Genomic DNA, 22876 nt, shown 5'->3' on the forward strand with positions numbered 1-22876 from the left:
AGGGTCCTCCTCTACCTGCTCTGCAGTTCAAAAGAAGAGGGTAGACACAGAGGAAGTCTGAACAAGGCAACAATAGCTGAGTCCTGATGACATTGGTGTCTAGAGTCCAGCCCGGGCAGGACATGCTCCTTACTAGGTCTTAGTCTGACCTGCTCTGTTTTGTATTTGATGACTCATAACTTTCTTCCCTTTGCCTGGCTCCCTGAAGCCTACACCTGCCTCAATGTCAAAGAAGAATTCCACCTTTGTGACTGAGTTCCTCTTTGAAGGCTTCTCCAGCTTTGATTGGCAGCACAGGCTTGCCTTCTTTATTGTTTTCCTGACATTGTACCTTCTGACTCTGTCTGGCAATGTGATCATTGTGACTATTATTCGCCTGGACCGTCATCTCCATACACCCATGTACTTTTTTCTGAGCATGCTTTCCATCTCTGAGACTTTCTATACTCTTGCTATCATTCCTCGAATGCTCTCTGGCCTCCTTTATCCTTACCAGACCATAGATATCCAAGGCTGTGCAGGCCAGCTCTTCTTTTATCTAACTTTTGGCATCAACAACTGTTTTCTTCTCACAGCAATGGGTTATGACCGCTATGTGGCTATCTGCAATCCTCTAAGGTATTCAGTCATCATGGGCAAGAAGGTCTGTATCCACTTGGCATGTGGGTCACTGGGAATTGGCCTAGGCATGGCTATTGTCCAAGTTACATCAGTGTTTGGCCTGCCCTTCTGTGATGACTTTGTTATTGCTCACTTCTTCTGTGATGTGAGACCCCTGCTGAAGCTGGCCTGTGCAGATACCACTATCAATGAAATCATCAACTTTGTTGTCAGTGTCTGTGTCCTTGTCTTACCCATGGGCCTTGTCTTTATCTCCTACGTTGTGATCATCTCCACCATTCTTAAGATTGCCTCAGCTGAAGGTCGGAAGAAAGCCTTTGCCACCTGTGCCTCCCACCTCACTGTGGTCATCATCCACTATGGCTGTGCCTCCATCATCTACCTAAAGCCCAAGTCCCAGAGTTCCCTTGGACAGGACAGACTCATCTCAGTGACCTACACTGTCATCACTCCTCTACTCAACCCAGTGGTGTACAGTTTGAGAAATAAGGAGGTCAAAGAGGCTCTACGAAAGGCCGTGGGTGTTAGGCCTCTTTCCTCTTAATAGAACAGTTTTTGAAGACATTTTCTTTGATGATATAGGTGTGAATTTATTTTTCTGTTATTTCAATAATGTTTTTATATGTAAGGTCAAGAAAAGCAAATTAGTTTGAAGTGACTGGTAAAACAGAAGCTTCCTTCTGAGGTAGTAATACATATCTGGGTCCTACTCTGAACATACATGGAAGTATGTGGTATAAAAATTTGTTCACCTGTGCCACTCACACTTCTGTGCCTTTATATGCATTTGTGTGTGACTGCACACATCTTAACAATGTTTTTGGTTATTTACACAAATGAAGGAAGAATCAAAGTCTATCAGGGTCCTAAAAGACATGAATAAATGATTTTGAACACATCTTGACAAAACTGCTTGGGTGAAGTTAAAGGAGACAGGCTGTAGCCTTTGTCATAAATAAGTGAGGAGACAGGAACATATACTGCTTTCTGTCAAAATGCTTTTGCATTCTGTTTTTGCAGGTTGTTAATACTGCATTATAATCAGGGTGACTTCCAAACTCTGGAGGCACATCTTCTAAGAACATGGAATGCTCCAATTGACCTAGAAATTACAAGTGTACACATAGTTAGAAAAGGTTTCAGCTACAATGAGAGGTGTGCTGTCCACATTCCTGAAATTCATACCTGACTGCAAGAACACAGACTGAAATGGAGGCCACATCAAAAGTTGAACATGATTTGATCAGTTGTTTTATGTAGTGGTTTTTTGTGTGTTGCAAAGGAATGTTTCCTTGATGAGTGGTGAAGTCTACACTTCTATATGAAGATTTGAAGCTAGGAGACTCCAATAAGAGAGAACATACAACCTGTGTATTTCTAGACATAGGTTAGCTCACTGAATATGGTCTTTTCTAGTTCTATCCATTGACCTGCAAAGTTCATGATTTTATTTTTCTTTACATATGAATAGTATTCCACAATATGCACCATACTTTCATTATCCATTTATCAGTTGAAGGACATGTATGTTGTTTCCATGTCCTAGCTAGGGTAAATATAACAGCAATGTGGAGCCCAATCTCAGGGGGTATATCTACAAAACATCTTCCATACCTAAGGCTCAGGCAATATTGCAGGAAAGGAGACAGAAAGATTGTAAGGGCCAAAGGTTCAGAGAATTTGCTGTGAGATTATGTCTCCTAGTAATATCAGAAGCTACACACCTAAAGTCTCACCAAAATGGACCTAAACATGAGCTGAAAAAAGACAACAAATGTAGACATGCCAAAGTAGATGCCCACTACACCTCACTCCTGCACAAAGAAATACAGACAATTAGGGAATGTTGACAGCTGGAGAAATAGTCTTACTCAGGGAAGAGCATACCAATTGGATATCCAATATCAAATGGTCAGCCCTAAAAACATATATACAAGTAACATTATATAGACTGAACAGATTATATTTAGGAACACACACACACACACACACACACACACACACACACACACACACACATTCATGTGACAACAGTTAACTAATAACCAGGCCACAAATTTGAAAGAGAACATGGAGCAGAATATTGGAAGGTTTGCAGAGAGGAAAGAAAAGGAAGAAATAATGGAATTAAACAATAACTTAAAAAAAGTTTAACGTGTTTTTCTCTTACTTCCAACACCGGAGTAAAGGGAGATAGAGGTTAAAATAAGCCCAGAAAAAAAGTAGAGTTCTCTTTAAGGGTGAGCCTCAACTCTAGAAAAAACATAGGTGTTACAAATGCACACACTTTCACTACAACTTAGATAATATTTATTAGTGAACAGAAGTCCAAGGCTACACTAAAAAGTATAGGTTGTTCCCAAACATTTTTCTTGGTTAATTTTTGGAAGACTTTAAGATTTCTGCTTTAAAACAGAGTTCAGTCCAGCATTTAATGTCTGTTCTGTCTATCATGGAATGTGAGAATGGATGTTCTGACTGGAGGAAGAAGCTCCTCTCTCAGTGTTTTACTCTGTACTGGTCATCTATACTGGAGAACAAACATACCCAGAGATTCAAACAGTTTGTGTGGTATCCAGAATGCATCTGATCCTGTGATATGATTCTGTAGAGATAATGCATCCCTTGTAAGGTGCTGGGGATTGAGTAAGTCTATGGAAATAAACAAGTCTTTAAATTCAAAAAAACATATGTCACTTTGAAAAAATAAAATGACACATGGAGTTTGGTCTGGAATGAAGATAATTTTGCTTTCGTGTTGGATTTGTAGAATTGGTTTCACTTCTGTGACATTGGTTAAAAAAAAATTCAAAATGATTGTCTCACAGTTCTGGTGAACTCAGTTCAAAGCTGTTGAGTGTAAGTCTGATAGTGAGTGTAAGTCTGAAATCATCTGTTGGATATTGATGTACATCCCCAGCTTGTACCAATCCAGGCTCACATATGCATTTCTCCAAGTGATGGGAGAACACTGGGCTGAAGCTCTCACTGAATCCCTTTTAGGAATAATTCTTGCTAAGGAACCCCAGTCTCTAAGTTTCTACTTTGCTTTGAGTGCATGTTGCCTCCAGTGGATTTCTATTTCAGGGTATTTACCCTCTTTGACGAATAGGAAAAGCTAACCTAGTCCCAGCATGAATGCTTATCTATGAGATAGTGTGAGGTTTTTTTGCTGTGACTGTCTACCATTTCAATTTCTTTTGTTTCTCACCCCTTCTTCCTTCTCTCTGACAGAGGTATAGTAGCAGGGGGCACCCAACAATGAACTTGATGCATTTAAGTCTATAGCTCAGTCCATTACCAGCACCTCTAAACTATACCATTTTAGGATTCCATTTCCAGAACAATGATTGGCGTAAGACAATTGCTCAAAATTTTAGCTATGATATATTGTAGGGAGTTTAAAAAAAATGATTCCATCATGTTTATTGAGCTAAATTCACTGTGACTCAATTTAGTTGTCAGCAACACAGTATTATCTTCTTAGAAAAAAAACTGGTTAAAAGTAAAAATCTGATGATTTTTTTCCTTTGGGATCAAGAAATCCTTTTTTTGTCTTCTAACGATTCTTCATGAGCAATTTATTTCCACTACAATCTGATGCCTCTACCCTCCAGTAAGACAGCTTCAAGCATAGTGGTATGCTGAAAGTCACCAATAACAAAATGTGTTCAAAGTATGCCTGTGCCTTTCCAGTGTTTGAGAAAGAGAGAGCACATACTGCAAATGATGTGAATGATGTGCTGGATAGTTTTATGTCAACTTGACACCTTCTTTCCCAACTTACTTTAGGTCATACTGTTCATCACAGCAATAGAAACTCTAATATCAACTAATAACTCTAATAATCAACTAAGACAAGTTGATCCAGAAGTATGGTATGGCTGTGACAGACCTGACCATGTTGTTTGGGAGAAGATTTTGGGAGGATTTTGGAACTTTATGTAAGAAAAACTAATGCTTGGTGAGATGTTCTATAGGAGCTGGAAAGATAAGAATGTTGAGGACAGTGCAGATGATGGAGGCCTGACATATAAAGTTTCAGGGAGAAGTTTAAAGACTCTCTTGGGGGCATTTGTTATTTTGAACTAATATTCTGTGGTTCTGGTTAGCGGGGTCTGAAGAATCAGCTGTGATTAACAAGATACCAGCACTATTAAAGTGAAACCTTTGCTTTGATGGGATACTTGATGCTGGTCTGCTAGAACCGAGACATTATCAGTGATTAAGAAAAGACCCCCATCACTGAGGTGAAATCTTCTGGAAAGCGTTTCCTGAGAGTCAGCATACAGAATTGTGTTCCAGAGATGGTCAAGATTGTAACTTTGGCTGGCAGCTGAACTTGGTAGTGTAAGATACACACAAGTGCTACTGGTTTTGAAGACATGAAAGGGTCATGGGGAGAAGCTGAGGCTTGGCACTGTTGTGGGAGGCGAGGAGAGGTCATTGGTGAAGGTATAACCTCAGTGGTAGTTAAAGGCCCAGGACTAAAGTGGTCATGCATAGAAGTTGAGGTTTGTCTCCAGGAGGGGAGCCCAGGAGAGGCTATTAGTAAAGTGCAGCCCAGTTGCAGCAGAGGACCCAAGTATTTTGGAGATGCCAGCTGGTACCATGGATGACCACCAAGGACACAGTAGCAGTGGAGTGGAGTCAGCTGGAGCCTAGAAAGTAAGCTATGGGTTGGAGTGGGAAGAGATGGCAAAGTGGCCCAAGCCCCTTGGAGGAGCCCAAGATATCATGAGTGAACTAACTCCACACACTGGTTGTTGAGTTGTTTAAATTTTTGGAGTTTGGTTTTGCTTTAATTTGTTCATTACTGTGCCCTGGTTCTTCCCTCTTGAAGTAAGAAAGTAATTTATTTTTGATTTTATAAGAGCCCACAATTGAGAGACTTTGAATTTTAAAAGACTTTGGATTTTAAAAGGGATGGGCTATTTTAAAGAGATTCAACTTTTAATGTGTTTGAATTTATAATGACTGTGGGAATTTTAAAGTTACTCATTTTTTTTTTTTTTTTGGTTTTTCGAGACAGGGTTTCTCTGTGTAGCTTTGCGCCTTTCCTGGGACTCACTTGGTAGCCCAGGCTGGCCTCGAACTCACAGAGATCCGCCTGGCTCTGCCTCCCGAGTGCTGGGATTAAAGGCGTGCGCCACCACCGCCCAGCCTAAGTTACTCATATTTTTAATGTGAAATCTTTGGGATGAATAAAAAAGGAAAGGTCGTGACTTAATAGTGATGTATTTGTATATCAATTTAACAAGGAGTCAATTGTGCCGGATAGTCTTATGTCAACTTGGCATAAGCTGAAGTCATCTGAGAGGAGGGAACATCAATTAAGAAAATGCCTCCATAAGATCTTCAGTTCTATAAGAAAGCAGACTGAGAAATCCATGAGGAGCAAGCCAGTAAGCAACACTCCTCCATGGCCTCTGCATCAGCTCCTGACTCTGGGATTCTGCCCTGCTTGAGTTTCCATCCTGAATTTCTTTGAGGATGAAATGTGATATGGAAGCATAAGCTGAATAAACTCTTTCCTCCCCAACTTGCTTCTGGTCATGGTGTTTCGTCACAGCAACAGAAACTATAACAAAGACAGTGGTGTATATAGTTCCCATGGACAACGGATACATCAACAGAGTTTAGCTTTAGAGTGGGAATGCTGTGGCAGCTGATGAAGCACCAGATGGAAACATGGACTTGGTGAGTAACTGCCTAGAGCTGTGCAAGTCTAAGATTGGAAGACAGCTCAGCTCTCTTGGTCGCCCATTGACCTAGGCTCATCAGGAAGCTTCACCTGTGGATTCAAAAAAGGTGTTCCTCTTCTCTTCATTTCCCACTTGATAACAACTAGTCAGGGGTCATATCATCTCTCCAATGGGTTCAATTTCCAAACATGCTCACCAGGTGAATGATTTTTCTATCTTCATCCTGGAGGCTGACTATGGACTTTTTCTTCCATTGGCCACAAGGGGAGAACTGATGACCTGATTTACAGAAAATTCTGGATTAGCTATTGGAATCTCATGACTGTTTGTGATGGTCTGTTTGGGGAAAGCCAATGTTGCTCTATGGTCTTGGCCTAGAACAATTTGATATAGATGAGAGGTGGCAGAGGAGGACAAATATGTAAGTGTAATAGGTTGTAATTTTTAATCAATTTATTTTACATCCTGACCACAGCCTCCCCTCCCTCCTCTTCTCCCACTTTCTCTCCACCTCCTCTCCTTTTCCCTCTCCAACCCATGCCTCCTCCATATCCACTCAGAAAGGGGTAGGCCTAAAGCATGGCATATCAAGCTGCCATAAGACCAAGCACCTCTTCCTGCATTCAAGCTGGACAAGGCAATCCAGTATGAGGAACAGGTTCCCAAGAGCCAGCCAAACCACCAGGGACAGCCCTGCTCCCATTGCCAGGAGTCCCACAAATAGACCAATCTTCACAATAGTCACATATACACAAAGGGCCAAGGTTGGTCCCATGCAGGCTCTCTGGTTGTTGGTTCAGACTCTGAGTTCCCATAAGCCAGGCTAACCATTTCTGTGGGTTTTCCTGTGATGTCCCTGACCACCTAGCTCCTACAATTACTCCTCCTTCTCCTCATCAGGACTCTCCAAGCTTAGCCCAATGTTTTGGATTTAGGTCTCTGAATCTACCTCCATCAGTCACTGGATGAAGGCTCTCTGATGACAACCAGGGTAGTGACCAATCTGATCACAAGGGATGGCCAGTTCAGGCTATGCATCCACTACTGCCAGGAGTCTTAGATGGAGTCATCCTTGAAATTTGTGGGAGTTTCCCTTGTATCAGGCTTCTTCCCGACCTGGAATGCCCTTTTCCAGTCATCTCTCTCAACACTGTCTCCCCCACCCATCCCCCAACCCAGTATGATCACCCCTCAACCCGATCCCTGAAGTTCTCATGCCCACTAGGCCCCAGTCCAACCAGAAGATTCCCTTAATTTCCCTTCCCAGGGAGATCCATATATCCCTTTGGACTCTCCTTGTTACCTAGCACTCTGAGTCTATAGATTGCAGAATGGTTATCCTTTACAGTTAATATCCAATTATGAGTAAGTACATACCATGTTTGTTTTTCTGGGTCTGAGTTACTTTACTCAGGATGATTTTTTTTCTAGTTCCATCCATTTGCCTGCAAATTTCATGATGTCATTGTTTTTAACAGCAGAGTAATACTCCCTTGTGTAAATGTAGCACATTTTCTTTATCCATTCTTCCATTGACAGAAATCTAGGTTGTTTCCAGATTCTGTCTATTACAAATAAAACTGCTATGATCATCGTTGAGCAAATGTCTTTGTGGTATGGTTGAGCATCCTTGGGTATATGCCCAAGAGTGATAAAGGAAGGTCTTGAGGTAGAACAATCCCCAATTTTCTGGGAAACGCCATATTGATTTCCAAAGTGGCTGTACACATTTGCACTCCTACCTGCAATGGAGGAGTGTTCCCTTTGCTCCACATCTTCTCCAGCATAAGCCTTCATGCTGTGGAATAATGCTCTTGTACACTGTAAAGCTTTGTCACTCAAATTATTTCAATAAAATACTGATTGGCCAGTAGTCAGGCAGGAAGTATAGGCAGGGCAACTAGACTAGGAGAATTCTGGGAAGAGGAAGGGCAGGGTCAGGAGTCTCTAGGCAGACTCAGAGAAAGCAAGATGAGAATGCCACACTGAGAAAAGGTACCAAGCCACATGGCTAAATATAGATAAGAATTATGGGTTAATTTAAGTGTAAGAGTTAGTTAGTAATAAGCCCAAGCTACTGGGCAATCATTTAAAAGTAATATTAAGTCTCCAAGTAATTTATATGGGAACAGGCAGGTGGGAGAGAAACTTCCACCTACATCATCCTTTGGATACATGCACAAGAGTGGTAATGCTGGGTCTTGAGGTACATCAATTCCCAGTTTTCTGAGAAACTGCCATATTGATTTCCAAAGTGGCTGTACAAGTTTGCACTCCCACCAGCAATGAAGGAATGTTCCCCCTGCTCCACATCCTCTCCAGGATGTCATTTGTGGTTTTGATTTTAGCCATTCCGACAGGTGTAAGATGGAGTCTCAGAGTCATTTTGATTTGCATTTCCATGATGGCTAAGGATGATGAACATTCCTCTAAGTGTTTCTCTGCCATTTGAGATTCCTCTGCTGAGGATTCTCTGTTTAGATCTATATCCCATTTTTAAATTGAATTATTTAGTCTTTGGATGTCTGATTTCTTGAGTTCTTTACATATTTTGAAGATCAGCCCTCTGTTAGATGGGGGATTGGTGAAGATCTTTTCCCGTTCTGTAGGCTGTTGTTTTGTCCTATTGATGGTGTCCTTTGCCTTACAGAAGCTTTTCAGTTTCATGAGGTCCCATTTATTAATTGACAATATAACATCTGTGCTACTGGTGTTCTATTCGGAAAGTTGTTTCCTGTGCCAATGCATTCAAGGCTGTTCTCCACTTTCTCTTTTATTAGGTTCAATATAACTAGATTTATGTTGATGTCTTTCATCCACTTGGACTTGACTTTTGTGCAGGGTGATAGATACGAATCTATTTGTAGTCTTCTATGTGCTGTCATCCAGTTATGCCAGAACCATTTGTTGAAGACGCTTTCTTTTCTCCATTGTACAGTTTTGGGGGGGTTGTTTTTTTTTTTTTATTTTGTTTTGTTTTTTGTCAAAAAGCAAGTGTCCATAGGTGTGTAGATTTATATCTGGGTCTAAGATTGATCAATATGTCTGTTTTTATGTCATAGCATAGCTGGTTCTGGTGGTGACATATTGCCCTTTCTGTTATTGATTATGTTCTTACACTGGCATTAAGCATCTGGATTTGGGGTGTTTACAAGTCTAGGTGTTGATTCCTGTGTTTGTCTTCGTTGGATAGGTGTTTTGTTTCTTGTTTTCTGTTTCCTCCCTGGTCTTCTGGCCTAAATGGCCAATAGTTCTGGTGACTGATGGACCTTTAGGTCCAGTAGGGTGTTTCCAATGGAGTTTTGGGGGCCTTGGGTCCCTTGATCTGGTCTGGCCTCTGGTAAAGCTGAAGTCTTCTTGGGTCTCTAGATCCTGGCATCCAGTAAAGTCTGAGTCTTCTTCTGGGGTACCTAGGCATCCAGTAAAGTCTGAGTCTTCTTCTGGGGTACCTAGGACGAGCTTGGCCTCCAGCAGAGCTGCTGGAGCTGTTCTTCCAACTGATGCATACTGTGTCTGGGCCTATGGAGTCTGATGGAGTTCTGGGTAAGGGCTGCTTGTCAACTGGTGAGGGCAGTTGTTTTCTGGATTTGGGGAGAGGGTCCAGCTATGAGGCTTGGGGAAGGTCTTCCAGGAGCAGAATCCAGAGAGGTGTGCAGTTCCTCTGGTAGGTGTACCACTCACCCATTCTGGCTAGTGTTCTGTCCTACAGTGGCAGAAGTCCACTGGGATTGGGGGTGGAGTTGCAGTAGCAGCAGGGTCAGGGGTGAGCTGGGATGGCATTGGACTAGAGAAGGGTCATGGTGACAGAATCCTGGGTGGGTGGGTACAGCTCCACAGTCAGACTGGTCACTCACCCATTTTGGCTTGTGTGGCCTGGTCCTGCTTAGTGGAAGTCTTCTGGGATTGGTGGGAGGGCCCAGCTGCAGAGCTGGTGACTATCAGGGATCACGTGGGCTTGGGGAAGTATTGCCAGGGGCAGAATTCATGGGGTTTAATTTTTATTTGTCTGTAGAACATGCTTGTTCTTTGACATAGATAGACAAAAATATTTCATGAAATATCAAACCAAAACAATAAGTATAAGTGGTATAATTTAGGGAACACAAAATATTGAAGTACTAGCCCTGTTTCCAATATTCTTTCTGAAATAGAAATGTGTGACCATGAAGGAAAAAGCATAAATAAAAAAATTGGACACAAGTATGAAAACCTGGAGTTTAGATACACAAATGAGCTCATGAGAGACCTGAGTGCCCAGTGATATAGAATGAAAAGAAATCCATCTGACCCTGCATGGGGAATGCCTCCTGAGCCTCTGTGTTCAGATAATAACAACATGAAGCGTGGTGATGAGATAATGAACAACATAAATTTAGGGATGAAAGAGACATTAGATATGACCTTGCCCTAGTTTCTTTTATCCAGAAATATTTAGAATATTAGAGACTGGTAAATCACATGTTCTAACCCCACAGATAGGAACAGCTTTAACTTCTTTTATACATATGCTCTGTACATGGATGAGTCCGTGAATGTAGATGAAGCAAATGTGAATTATGATACTCAGTATTTTACAAACTCTCAGGAAGTGTGTGTCAAGATGATCAAGTCTTAAGTTTCTACTCACAGGAAGAACCTTGGAGTTTGTATTGAGAAGTATTTGGCCTCAGACACATGTCTGAGAATTTGTGCTGTAGCCCAGTGATTGATACACAGATACATTGTAGCGGACACTGTGGAAGGACATGTCCTTAATGAAAGTGGTCTGAAAGCTGAGTCCTGAAGTATGTCCCCCACCCCAACAATACCAGGAGCTACCTGAAAATCTCTTTGCCACTCAACATAATGTTTATATGAACCCATGTGGAAGGCTGTTCCCTAAGGAGCTTGTCTTACGTCTCAGAAACAAAAAAAGGAAAAAAAGAAAAAGAAAAAGCAAAGGATATTAATAAGAGACCTCCTATGTAAATCTGAATTTAAAGGAGGATAAAGGATGAAATAAGGGACTAAAAGAAGGGAGGGATAAAAGGATCTGTATCTTATGTCTCTGAAATGTAATTGTGGGAAAAAAGAAAAAGTAAAGGATATTAAGGATAAATCTCCTATATAAAGCTGAACTTAAAGAGTGATAAAGCATGGAATGAGGGAAAGAAAAGAAGAGAGGGAGAAAACAAGAGACAAAAGGAAAGAGACAAAAAGAAAACATACTCAAGGACTTTCTCTGTATTTGGAGCCAAAACATTCCTTAGGGAAAATATAGTTGTAGGTCTTATGAATATCATCAGTAAGTTCCTTTTCCAGATATCCTTCCTCATGGCATTGGCCATTTTAGAGTATTGATAATCTTAAAAACCATCTCCTTACTGACTGCCTATTCATGCCTCTCTTTCTTAGCTCTTTCCTTGTACTATCAGGTCACCTATCTCTACGGACAAGGGCAGGAGGAGGGTGATTGTAGATCTCCACAGTGTCAGATGTTCTGAAATATTTATAAATATGCAATACAAAAGGCAATTACAGATACAGCCTCTTTACTAATTTTGAGAAGAGCCTAAGAGCAGAATGGGATTACAATTGTCACTCCTTTTAGAAATTAAATCCTGGGATCTGTAGTGCGCCGGGAAGGCAAACCTAGAAAGTGGATCTGAATTCGCATCATCCATGTCTCCTCCTGTGTGGGTTACTCTTTCTAAATGATGGTTGATCAAAAGGCAGAAGCGTAATTCCATTCACTTAGTGATAAAGACCTGTCATTGTCATGAAATAATGTTAGTTGAAACATTATCCCAAACTGTCTATTTCCAGATATGAGAGTTCTCATTAATGTGACTTGTTGGGCTTTTTCAAGTTGTATAGAGAGACATGATGCAAATTCAATAACTAAATTCTAGTTCCTTTTTAATGGGTATTTCCCTGAGCGTGGCACTCGTTCGGCCAGCTGTTTTCTTTAATCATTCTGAAGATGTCCTTCCACACATTTGTATTTCCCACCCACAGCTTAAAACATTCAAGACATGAGTACCTTTTTTTTTATATATCCAATACTTCTCATAGAAGTTTTTTATTGCTGCATAGCAAACTCAATACCTTAAAACAACGTACAGTTTTGACCTGTTTCCTTACTCATGTATCTGGGAACCGTCTTTTTGGGTCTTCTGCTCAAGGTCTCATAAACCTGCAGAGTATTTACAGGGGTATGCCCATTGCTGCAGAGTGGTATGCACTTCCAAACTCTGTTGAGAGAATTTAGCTCCTTCTGATGAGATGACTGAAGTTGCTTTTCTTTCTGGTTGCCAATTGTGAATGTCATGTTTATAGAAATTACTCAGGTGTTTTGCACACAGTCCTCTCACTGGTACTCTTAAAACACAACAACTTACTACTGCAAAGCCACTGAAGTATGAAAGAAGTATGTCTTTCTCCAGTTTGGATATGTGCATCTTTTTTTTCCAAAAAAAAATCGTGGCTTTAACTACACATACCATTGTATGCAACATATAAGACAGATCTCTATGTAATGCGTTTTAGCATGGGAGTGACATCTTATCATCTTTGCTATATTACATTAGGAATTGGCAAGTTCAGTCTGTCCACAGTATAAGGAAGGGCTTTATACACAGATGAGACTCATTGTGGATAATCTTTGTGAGGATTTGCAACAAATGGAGTAATCCTAAAGTTGTATCTTATCGAGTCCACAGAGTAATTTTTATTGGTCTGCCCCTACTGTATGCTTTGCCTTCCATTGGACTTTTAGCTCTTTGTTTCTTTCTGCTGATCCATCTGTATGGTTCTATTGCATTCTGAACACTCTATCAGAAGTCTAAATTTTTTCCTGATAAGGGCCAAATGATAAATAATTTAAGGTTTTGGACCATAATACCTGTTGCATTAAATTTTGCAAAGGTAACCCAAAAATAGTTGTAGATAATATATAAATTAAAATATGTGGTAGTCATTGAAAATCAACTTAATTGTGTAGTTAATAAAAGTAAAATATCATATACTTTTTGTTTCAAAAATATCTTTTGTTTTATTTATTTTTAATTGATTAAAATTCTGAACTCTTTTACATCTTGTAGTCTGTACAAAAACAGATGGTGGTCACATCAGTTGGCAGGCCATAGTTGCTTACCCCTGTTTATATGAATAAATTATAAAGACAAATTGAAGCTCTAGATTACATTATCTTCCTGTAGTAGGATTTTATTGTACTCCCTGGCAGGTGGTAGTATGGACAAGACCCTATTTATCTAACTAGGGACTAAGTTAATTTGGATCTAGTTTCAATCTTTGTGAGGGTTAATTTATTTCCACTCACTCTTTCATGTATAAGCACATATGGAGATTGCAGATGCTCTGTTCAGTTTCTAGGTTCTTTTGACCAAAGACTACAAACAACAAATGACAGTTCCTCAGAGGCCACAGAGAGCTGAATGTCAGACTAACACATTTATTTACGTCCTTTCTTCCTAAATGCTTGATTCTTAAAGAGTGAATTATATCTATATCACTTAGTGATAATAGCATTATTTTAGAGATGTAGCAGAGTTGATTGTATAAAGAAATGAAGATTGGAAAACTACAAAGAACCCTGGTAAAGAACCAATGGCTCCAGCTCTCTCATTTGAACTCAGTTTCTTTACACACACACACACACACACACACACACACACACACACACACACACACGCTTCCTATGTTAGCGTGAGGTGACATAAAGCAATGTGAAGAACTAAGAGTGGGGGGCAAAATCTAGCAGGGAATCAGAGTCATTTTATTTTATGATATGATCACTAAAAGGTGAATAAACAAAAGGCTGGATAAGAAAATTTATCTCCTTAAACATCTGCCTACTCAACAGAAAACAAAATTACATTCTATGGAAACTAAATCAGTTCTCCAATCCTCTGTTCACTATTACAATGTGACTTCTTAGTTTGTTATCTCTGGCAATCTCTGGCAATTCCGCTATCATTGAAAACAACTTCAAATCAGTCATACATACATACATACATATATATATATATATATATATATAGTATATACATTTATATTTCATAACTTATTAGATCGGGTGTCTTAGATGTCTTGTGTTTAATGCTGGTTTCTTAATTGTCAGCTCAATGCTTTAGAGAAAAGAAGATCATGTCATGGAGGACAGGTATAATTATGTTCTAAGTGGGGTTTTATTGCAATAAAATGAGTGAGTATATGTATACTGCATAGCTTTATATGTAGCACATCATAAGAACGTATGAGAAGTCTTAGTAATTATTGCTTAAATGACCCAATTCTAAGAATACCGAGAGAACAAAGATGAATTTGATGGACTCTTAAACAGCCTCACAAATGTAAAAATGAGTCCTGATTTTTGTGTATTTTTAAACTGTAGATGGATATTAACTCCTATTAGGGCTATAAGAAATCAAATGATTGAAGGGTTATCAAGGATAACCAACAAGACTGAGGTTGGGGCCAACTTGAGCTAAGGCTTCAGAATAAGTGTTGAGTGTGAAGTGATTGGAGTAGAGATGAAAAATATCAGTTTAAAAGTTTAAAAGCTCACACAACAAATTCTGGGACAGGATTGATGATTCCACCTAGACACTTTAAACTGGCTTCAAGTGTCAAAGTATCAGAAATCATCCCTTTGTATGTCTGATTGTAAAGATCCTTGCTCAAACTCTACTTGAAAGCTGCCTCTGCTCTCTTTTTAAAAAGCATCAAGACTTACTATCCCTTCTGTTGACATTGGCGAGATGGACAGAAGACATAGCCTAGATCCCAACAAGACCCTGGCCCACTCCAAGATGGAAAATTAACCTTTTCACCAGAGAGACAGCTCCTAAGAACTCAACCAGCTCTCTACTCCCAAGTGTGAGTATCAGGATTAGATAATGAACTGCCTCAGTAATGAGGTCTCAAGGCACTGTAGTGTTCATAACCTGTTTTTTTTTTTTTCATAAATCATTGGGGAGTAAAAAGTGTTATTTGGGGGAAAGATTCTCAGGATACTGACAGAAGTTCAGTACTTTATTACCTTCCTCTCATCTACAGTTACTGCTTTGTGATCTACAGACAAGCTCACTGTGAGTAGGACTAGAAAATCTGAAGGAACTTAGAATTTCTTTGGCTTTAGTTTTGGATAGTTGACTGGTATTGTTTCTCTTCTCTGAAGTAGCCACTTTTAGGTGTGGCTTCTTGGAGATTTGTCAGAGTGCCAACCATCAGGGGTTCCTAAAGCATCAGTAACTCCATAACAAAACTCTGTGTATTAGGTAAAGTATAATTGTTTGTGATAGGTAATTTAAAGTTAACTAACTGGTAGGTTTTAAATAATTTTAAAAAGAGCCGCAACAAAAACCTTGGGAAACCTTTTTGTATCTGTTAGTAAGAAATCTATAATAAATTATTATAGATAATAAAAATTTCAGAATGATGGATGGGACTCAAGCTTGAACACAATTCTCTAGAAGATTTAAGAAGCTAACTACCTGGTGAGTCTTTCTTTGTTTTCTGTTGAGGGGGAACACTTACAAGAGCCGCTCAGTTGGCACATATCCACCCCAGTTGCAATCTATAGACAGAGAACATGGCCTCTCATACAGCCTATATGGACCTATCTGGAAATGCAGATGAACATATTGTATAATATGATAAAGAGGGAATAAAATACTTGAAGGGCTTTGGATTAAGTCTAATACCCAAAGCAGTTCAAGAATGGAAGCTTCATGAGTGCAAAGACCATCCTGATCATCTTTCTCTTCTGCTATCACTGTCCCTATACTTTTCCACCACTGAATACACTGTACTATTAAAGACATGGTTTTCCTGAGGATAACCATGCCAAGTCTGATATCAGCAAACTGAAATGCAAAGGGGATTGTTGAAACCTTCAGAAAGTACAACAATAAATTTATTCCCTTCTCTAAAATAATATAAACAGTACATTCACCCAGAATTTGTCCAGAGACAAGACTTTGTACCACCTTTTATGCCTTCTACCTGATAGAAAAGAAAGGCAATAGAAAGCCCTCTACACTACAGCACTCTCTGAACATTGTGCTTTCCACCCAATCATCACTCCCTACTTCACCATTTCTCATCCTGTCCTCCTTTCTTACATATCCAAGGGCTAGATGAGCAGCTCCACTCTTTTTTTTTTTTTATTTTTTTTTCTATTTTTTGAGACAGGGTTTCTCTGTGTAGCTTTGTGCCTTTCCTGGAACTCACTCTGTAGCCCAGGCTGGTCTCAAACTCATAGAGATCCTCCTGCCTCTGCCTCCCAAGTGCTGGGATTAAAGGTGTGTGCCACCACTGCCCAAAGTGCACATGCATTGGCTGGGAATCAAACCCAGGTGAACTGCTTGGAAGGCAGCTGTGCTCACCACTATACCACCAAACGCAACGCTGCAGCTCCACTCTTGTCAAGGTCTCTAATCTACCTACCCTTCTCTCTTAGAGAGGCGCTTACATAATGGCAACAGGAGAGAAATTTTTAGACTGTTAATAACTTTGAATAAGTGGACTGGAGAAGGAAGGAAAAAATATTCCAGGCCATGAGCATAAAACTACAGGCCTGAAAAAAAAATGCCTTTCATTCACTGAAATGAAATTAAGTTCTAAGAATAATGAGCATGAATTGTGTGTATACGGGTATAATGGAAACCTATTCTAGAGGAGTCGTCTCCAAATTATCAGTTGCACACCACACAAAGATCCCGATGAAACTGCCTACTGCTCCTAGTTACACTAGTTGGGTGAGCAGCCACTGTGACCTCAGGAAGAAGTAAAATTTTGGCCATCATAAACAGACTGTTAGAACCAAAGCTGAAAATTGTGTTTTACCTAATCCATATCCATGTTGGGACAGTTCGTATAGCTATTTGTGATTCTGCTTGATACACGGCAAAAAAGATTTCAAAGGAGAATGAAAAGGGGAAATTAGAAAATTTATAAAATCAGGTTTGAAGTATTCAAAAAATCGTTTACAATACAGAGAGTTATGATTGAATTTGAACTGGCTAAGTTGTCAAACAGAAAGGAATAACTACTAATAAAATTACTATTTATTATGGGCTTCCTGTTTGTCAAGTACCAGATCAAATTCTTCACCTGCATTAAACCTGTTTAATTCATGGCAGCCCTGTGCTTTATTACTATAATCAGTTTGCAAGTGAATTTTGAACATTGTGGTTAAAAGTTTGAAGTGATTGAAGGAATTTATGCAAGGGTGCCCAACAAGTAGTTTTTCATGAAAACATGATTACAGCATTCAGGTAGAAGTGTGGACAATGATTAACTCAACTGAAATGTGTGAAATGGGTATAGAAACAATTGCAGTGATTCAGGGGAGGATGATGGGCATCATGTGCTGGGTGCTGGTGGGAAGTAGGAAGAAGAGGGAAGACAGGTATATTCAGAAAACTAGGCCTTTAGGGCAGTATGTAAGGGAAGAGAAGCAAGTCGATGGCCTCTCAGCTTTCTGGATGGAAGCAAAGGCTAAATCTGGTAAAGATGGGAGGGTATTTCTACCCTATTATAGTCTTTTTTTCCAGCTTCACCTTGGGGAAGACAAAAGGTAGATGGTCCAGTTTCTTTTCTTCCCTAACATTGTATGGGATGTAGAGAAATAAAGTAAATCAGAGGATTTCAGTTCCTTCTTTGTTTAAATGAATTTTCTCATTGTTTCCGCATAGGAAAGCCCATTCTCTCCTTGTCAAAGATCCTCAGCTCATTTTATCCATTTTCCTTCCTTTGGCTAGAATTCTAGGAAGTAGCAGAATGCACATATTAAAACACTCTGAAGCCATTTCCATGATGTCAGAGAACAGTTGTTCCAGGTTTTGTAGGAAAACTAGGCAGTGGCTTTTCTACTTTTTATGATCTTTGAGGATGACATGGGTAGGTAGGTGCTGGGGCTAAGGAGGCAATGGCTAGGACTAGACCTAGTTCTGAGGTGGTTCTGAGGTGGAGAACGCCTTCTAGCGAATGTACCTAGCACTGGGTATTGGATGGTAAAATGTAGAAAGAGTAGTAGTTTCACACATCTTTATTTCTGTCTTTGTCTTTTACTAAATCACTGGTCTTATTTTTTCCAGATACACTTAGTCACATTCAGGATCATACTTGCTTTTAACCTAGATGCAGTTCTCTAGTGGTCAAGTAGTTATTTATTTAGAAATAGTTTTATTTCATTTTTTATTTTTTTGTGTGTGTACATGTATGAGCACATGTGTGCATCTGTCATGCACACATGCACATGATGGTGTACATTTTAGACATTGAAGGACAACTTCTGGGAGTTCTACCATGAGGATACTGGGACCAAGTTTTCAGACTTGGAATTTCATCACTGGGTCATCTTGCTGGCATTTTTTCTTTATTTTTTAAGGCGATTATCCTGAAGCATACTTGATACACAATAAACCATGAATATTGAACAAATATAGCAGTTAAGTGTGAAAAAGACACATCCATGAGCTTCAAACATTCCCTAGAGGCTCTTGATGCTCTATTGTGTGTTCTACCCTCTCAAAATGTTTAAAATTTATAGCACAATGTTATTAACATAGCCATTATGCTATATAGAAAAATCTTAAAAAGTAATTCACATTACATGCTGAAATGTTATAGTTGTTGAACAATTCCCCATTTCTCCACTCTGGCTACTGATAATTACTGCTAATGCTAATTTAGTCTATATTATTTTGAATACTTTAAGTAACTCACACAAATTGTCCACCTGTCTTGCTTGTTTACTTGCATGATATACTCTAGATGAATCATCATTGCTACAAATTTCAGAATTCCTTCCTTTCAGAATGAACTATACCCTATTACAGAATGCTTTTTTTTGAGACAGGGTTTTTCTGTGTAGACCTGGCTGTCCTGTAACTGACTCTGTAGACCAAGCTGGCCTTGAACTCAGAGATCAGCTTGCCTCTGCCTCCCAAGTGCTAGGATTAAAGATGTGCACTACCACCAACCGGTTTCAAATGTCAATTTTCTTTAGCCCTTTTTTTTTTGGTCTGGATTGTTTCTCTAAGTTGGCTATTGTGTATAGCACTATAATAAAATATGAAAGTAAAGGTAACACTTTAGGGTTGTGATTTCATTTAAGTAAGCATACAAAAAGTTATTTAACATGACTAGTTATTTGAAAAATAAAATTAAAATATATAATTAGATGTCACATCCTAAAAGTTAAGATGTATATAAAATAAATTATAAGCATGTATGAATTTGTGAATAATAATATTATTATTAATATATAAAAGTGTTAAAAATATTTGAATGAATGGAAACCATGTGCACTGTTGATGGAATATAAACAAAGCAAAATCACTATTGAAAACAGTGGAGAAAATTCCATAAAAGTTAAAAATAGGACTAATACGTGACTTAATAAAAACTATATAATCAAGAAACTGAAGCTAGGCTATTTCTACAAATCTCTTTTAATTTTGATCTATTTGGTTTTTTGTCTCCATCTGTGCTCCCAATCCTATGGTCCTAGCTTAAGGATTCTACATTCTCAAAGGAAAGGTAGTACAAAGAGGAAGACTGAGCAGTTCTCCAATAGCTGAGCCTTGAGACTCTGGGATCTCCAGCCTTACCTGGGGTAGACACATTTGTTACTGAAGGCCTTGGTCCAGCTGACTCAGGTTTGTGTTTGCCTCATCACAGCTTTTCTTCCCTTTGTCCAACTCCCTGAAGTATACACTAGTCTCAATGTTAAAGTCAAATGCAACCTTTGTAACAGAGTTCCTCTTTGAAGGTTTCTCTAGCTTTGGTTGGCAGCACAGGCTTGCCTTTTTTGCTGTTTTTCTAACATTGTACTTTCTGACTCTGTCTGGCAACATGATCATTGTAACTATAATTCACCTGGATCATCATCTCCATACTCCCATGTACTTCTTCCTGGCCGTATTGTCCATCTCTGACACCTGCTATACTGTGACCATTATACCACGGATGCTTTCTGACCTCCTCAATCCATACCACACAATTGCTTTCCGAGACTGTGTGGCCCAGATCTTCTTTTATCTAACTTTTGGCATCAACAATTGTTTCCTACTCATGGTCATGGGATATGACCGTTATGTGGCCATCTGCAACCCCCTAAGGTATTCAGTCATCATGGGTAGGAAGGCTTGTGTCCAGTTGTCATCTGGGTCACTGGGAACTGGCCTGGGCATGGCTATTGTTCAGGTTACATCAGTGTTTAGCCTGCCCTTCTGTGACGGCTTTATTATTCCCCACTTCTTCTGTGATGTGAGACCCCTGCTGAAGCTGGCCTGCGCAGATACCACTATCAATGAGATTATCAACTTCGTTGTCAGTGTCTATGTCCTCATTTTACCTATGGTTGTGGTCTTCATCTCCTACGTTGTGATCATCTCCACCATCCTTAAGATCGCCTCCGCCGAAGGTCGGAAGAAAGCCTTCGCCACCTGTGCCTCCCACCTCACTGTGGTCATCATCCACTATGGCTGCACTGCAATCATCTACCTGAAGCCTAAGGCCCAGAGCTTGCTGGGGCAGGACAGACTCATCACAGTAACCTACACTCTTATCACCCCTCTACTGAACCCTTTAGTTTACAGCCTGCGGAATAAGGAGGTCAAAGACGCCCTACGCAGAGCCATATGGCAAAAGCCACTTCCTCTTAATCAGGCTCCTTTGTGAACTCAGTTCTTTCAGTTTGTGAATGTGCACTTACTTTAAGTTGTTTCTGATAATGCCTTTACTTATGGTATCAGGAAGACCAGAATATGCTAATGGTTGATCATCTAGAGGCTTCCTTCTATGCCATCAGAATTCTCTGTGCTCTGCTATAGAGGAATGAGATGAGGCTTTTTATATACTTAGGAGAAGTAGAATTAAAAACTATAAACATGGGTTACTTATAGCCAGAGTCTTGACAGGTTTTTGATTGAAAGCTTTGGTCCAACTATGCATGTCATGGTTTGACTAATACCTTTTCACTTACCTGCCAAATTCCTTTAAACCTAGACCTTCTTCAATGCCAGAGGCAAACTGCTTTGTGTATAGACCTGTTCACATGTGCACATGGCTACTCTCCATGAGAATAATTTGAATTGCTGTCATGTGTCACACAGTCACCTTTAAGCCAATGATAGACTTCATATATAATGGCAGAAAGCATATAGCTTATTACATAAAATGGGCTAGTACTATGTGTGATGTGTAGCTACACTATATGATATTGATACAATGACAAAATTGCTTACAAATTATTTCTCAGACTAGATCCTCATTGGTAGATGTACAAGACTGTATCCACTCAAATTTATTAAAACACTAAGTCCATCAATTGTCTAAATGTGATATGTATCAATTCTGGAAACAAGCCCAAAAAGACATGTTTATTGTTGTTAAGGCTGCTGGTATAGTCAGTATTCAAACACATACCTTTATGTCAAAGACTTTCTTATTTTCTTTTTCATGAATATCATATTAATACTGAGTGATGACTTGGGGATTTTTAAGAGACTTGAAGTGTGTCTTTGAAGTGGATGGTATCACAGCGGTAAGAAAGTAAAACAGCACCAGCTACAAAGAATACAGGTGTGGGCTATCTACAATCCTATAATGCATACTTGAGAAAGTTCAGACCCAGAAAAACACCATACTGACAAGGTTAGCTTTGTCCATCCTTTCAATGCTGGAATAAAGAAAATGAGTATAGAAGGGGGCTGGTAGATATCACTGTAAAAGAACATCAGTCCACTGTTTGACGGTAGCGGAGCACACTCATGGAAATGAACAATCTGTAATTTTAAGTTAGCATGTGTCATTTTGGGAAAAAAAAGACTAGAATATGAAGTCTGCACAGGGAAGGAATGTGGAGTGCTATGTCTTCACTCAGTGTCCAGATTTCCAGAAATGGTGAAGCCATTTCCTTTCTGTGGAGTTGGTTAAAAGACAATTTTTAAAAAATAGCTTAACAATTCTGTTGATTATAGTTAAATAAAGATATGAAGTGTGTTGGTATCATGGGCAGTAGAACAGATATCACATGTCTGAAGATGAATTTGCCAAAGGCTGATGTACACCTCCAGATCATACACCTCAGGATCCGCACATGAACTCTCTGGATAACCTAGAACCCTGGAGTGAGGTTCTCGGTGAGTCCTCTTTGGAAGCATCCTTGCTAAGGATCTGCATCTGTGTTTTTATCATGTTTGGGGAATATGCTACCTTCAATGGTTTGTCTATTCTATGGTGTCTCCTCTCTATGGTGATTATGTAGAGCTGTCTCAGGTCCAGAACTGTCATCTGTGAGATGGTTTAGGGTTTTTGCTGTGACTGTTTCACATTTCAGGTTTTCTCTTTCAAACCTGCTTCTTTCACCTGAGCAGAGGTGTGGATGCTGCATTCAAGCCTCTGTCTTGGATTCTGTTTCCTGGGCTCACCAATTTGCAGCTGCGTTTTAGAATTGCATTTCTAGAACAGTTGGCATTTGTGGAAAATACAATTTTTAGCCCTAACTTATTCTAGTACAGGTGGACGAGATCTTT

General features: G+C 39.6%; 2 protein-coding genes and 1 non-coding gene across 3 annotated transcripts; 2 read left to right on the forward strand and 1 right to left on the reverse strand.

Annotated features, from left to right (window-relative positions):
• Positions 1–223: 223 nt before the first annotated feature.
• Positions 224–1165, forward strand: LOC128109483 (olfactory receptor 10J3-like). The gene has a single exon (XM_052736650.1). The coding sequence runs from the start codon at positions 224–226 to the stop codon at positions 1163–1165; it is 942 nt and encodes a 313-aa protein (XP_052592610.1).
• A 15497-nt stretch (positions 1166–16662) lies between these two features.
• On the reverse strand, positions 16663–16735 carry Trnag-ucc (transfer RNA glycine (anticodon UCC)). Its single transcript has one exon. It is a non-coding gene; the product is annotated as a tRNA-Gly (tRNA).
• A 3328-nt stretch (positions 16736–20063) lies between these two features.
• On the forward strand, positions 20064–21020 carry LOC128109320 (olfactory receptor 10J3-like). The gene has a single exon (XM_052736515.1). It carries the CDS (start codon positions 20064–20066, stop codon positions 21018–21020), a length of 957 nt encoding a protein of 318 aa, XP_052592475.1.
• The last annotated feature ends 1856 nt before the right edge of the window (positions 21021–22876 follow it).

Source organism: Peromyscus californicus, unplaced genomic scaffold (genome assembly GCF_007827085.1).
Source record: "Peromyscus californicus insignis strain IS unplaced genomic scaffold, ASM782708v3 Scaffold_14__1_contigs__length_90479793_seg_2, whole genome shotgun sequence".
Taxonomy (NCBI): Eukaryota; Metazoa; Chordata; class Mammalia; order Rodentia; family Cricetidae; genus Peromyscus; species Peromyscus californicus.

Excerpts from the sequence above, each read along its gene's own strand:
- LOC128109320 (XM_052736515.1), top strand. The coding sequence starts at position 20,064 with ATGTTAAAGTCAAATGCAACCTTTGTAACAGAGTTCCTCTTTGAAGGT.
- LOC128109483 (XM_052736650.1), top strand. The coding sequence starts at position 224 with ATGTCAAAGAAGAATTCCACCTTTGTGACTGAGTTCCTCTTTGAAGGC.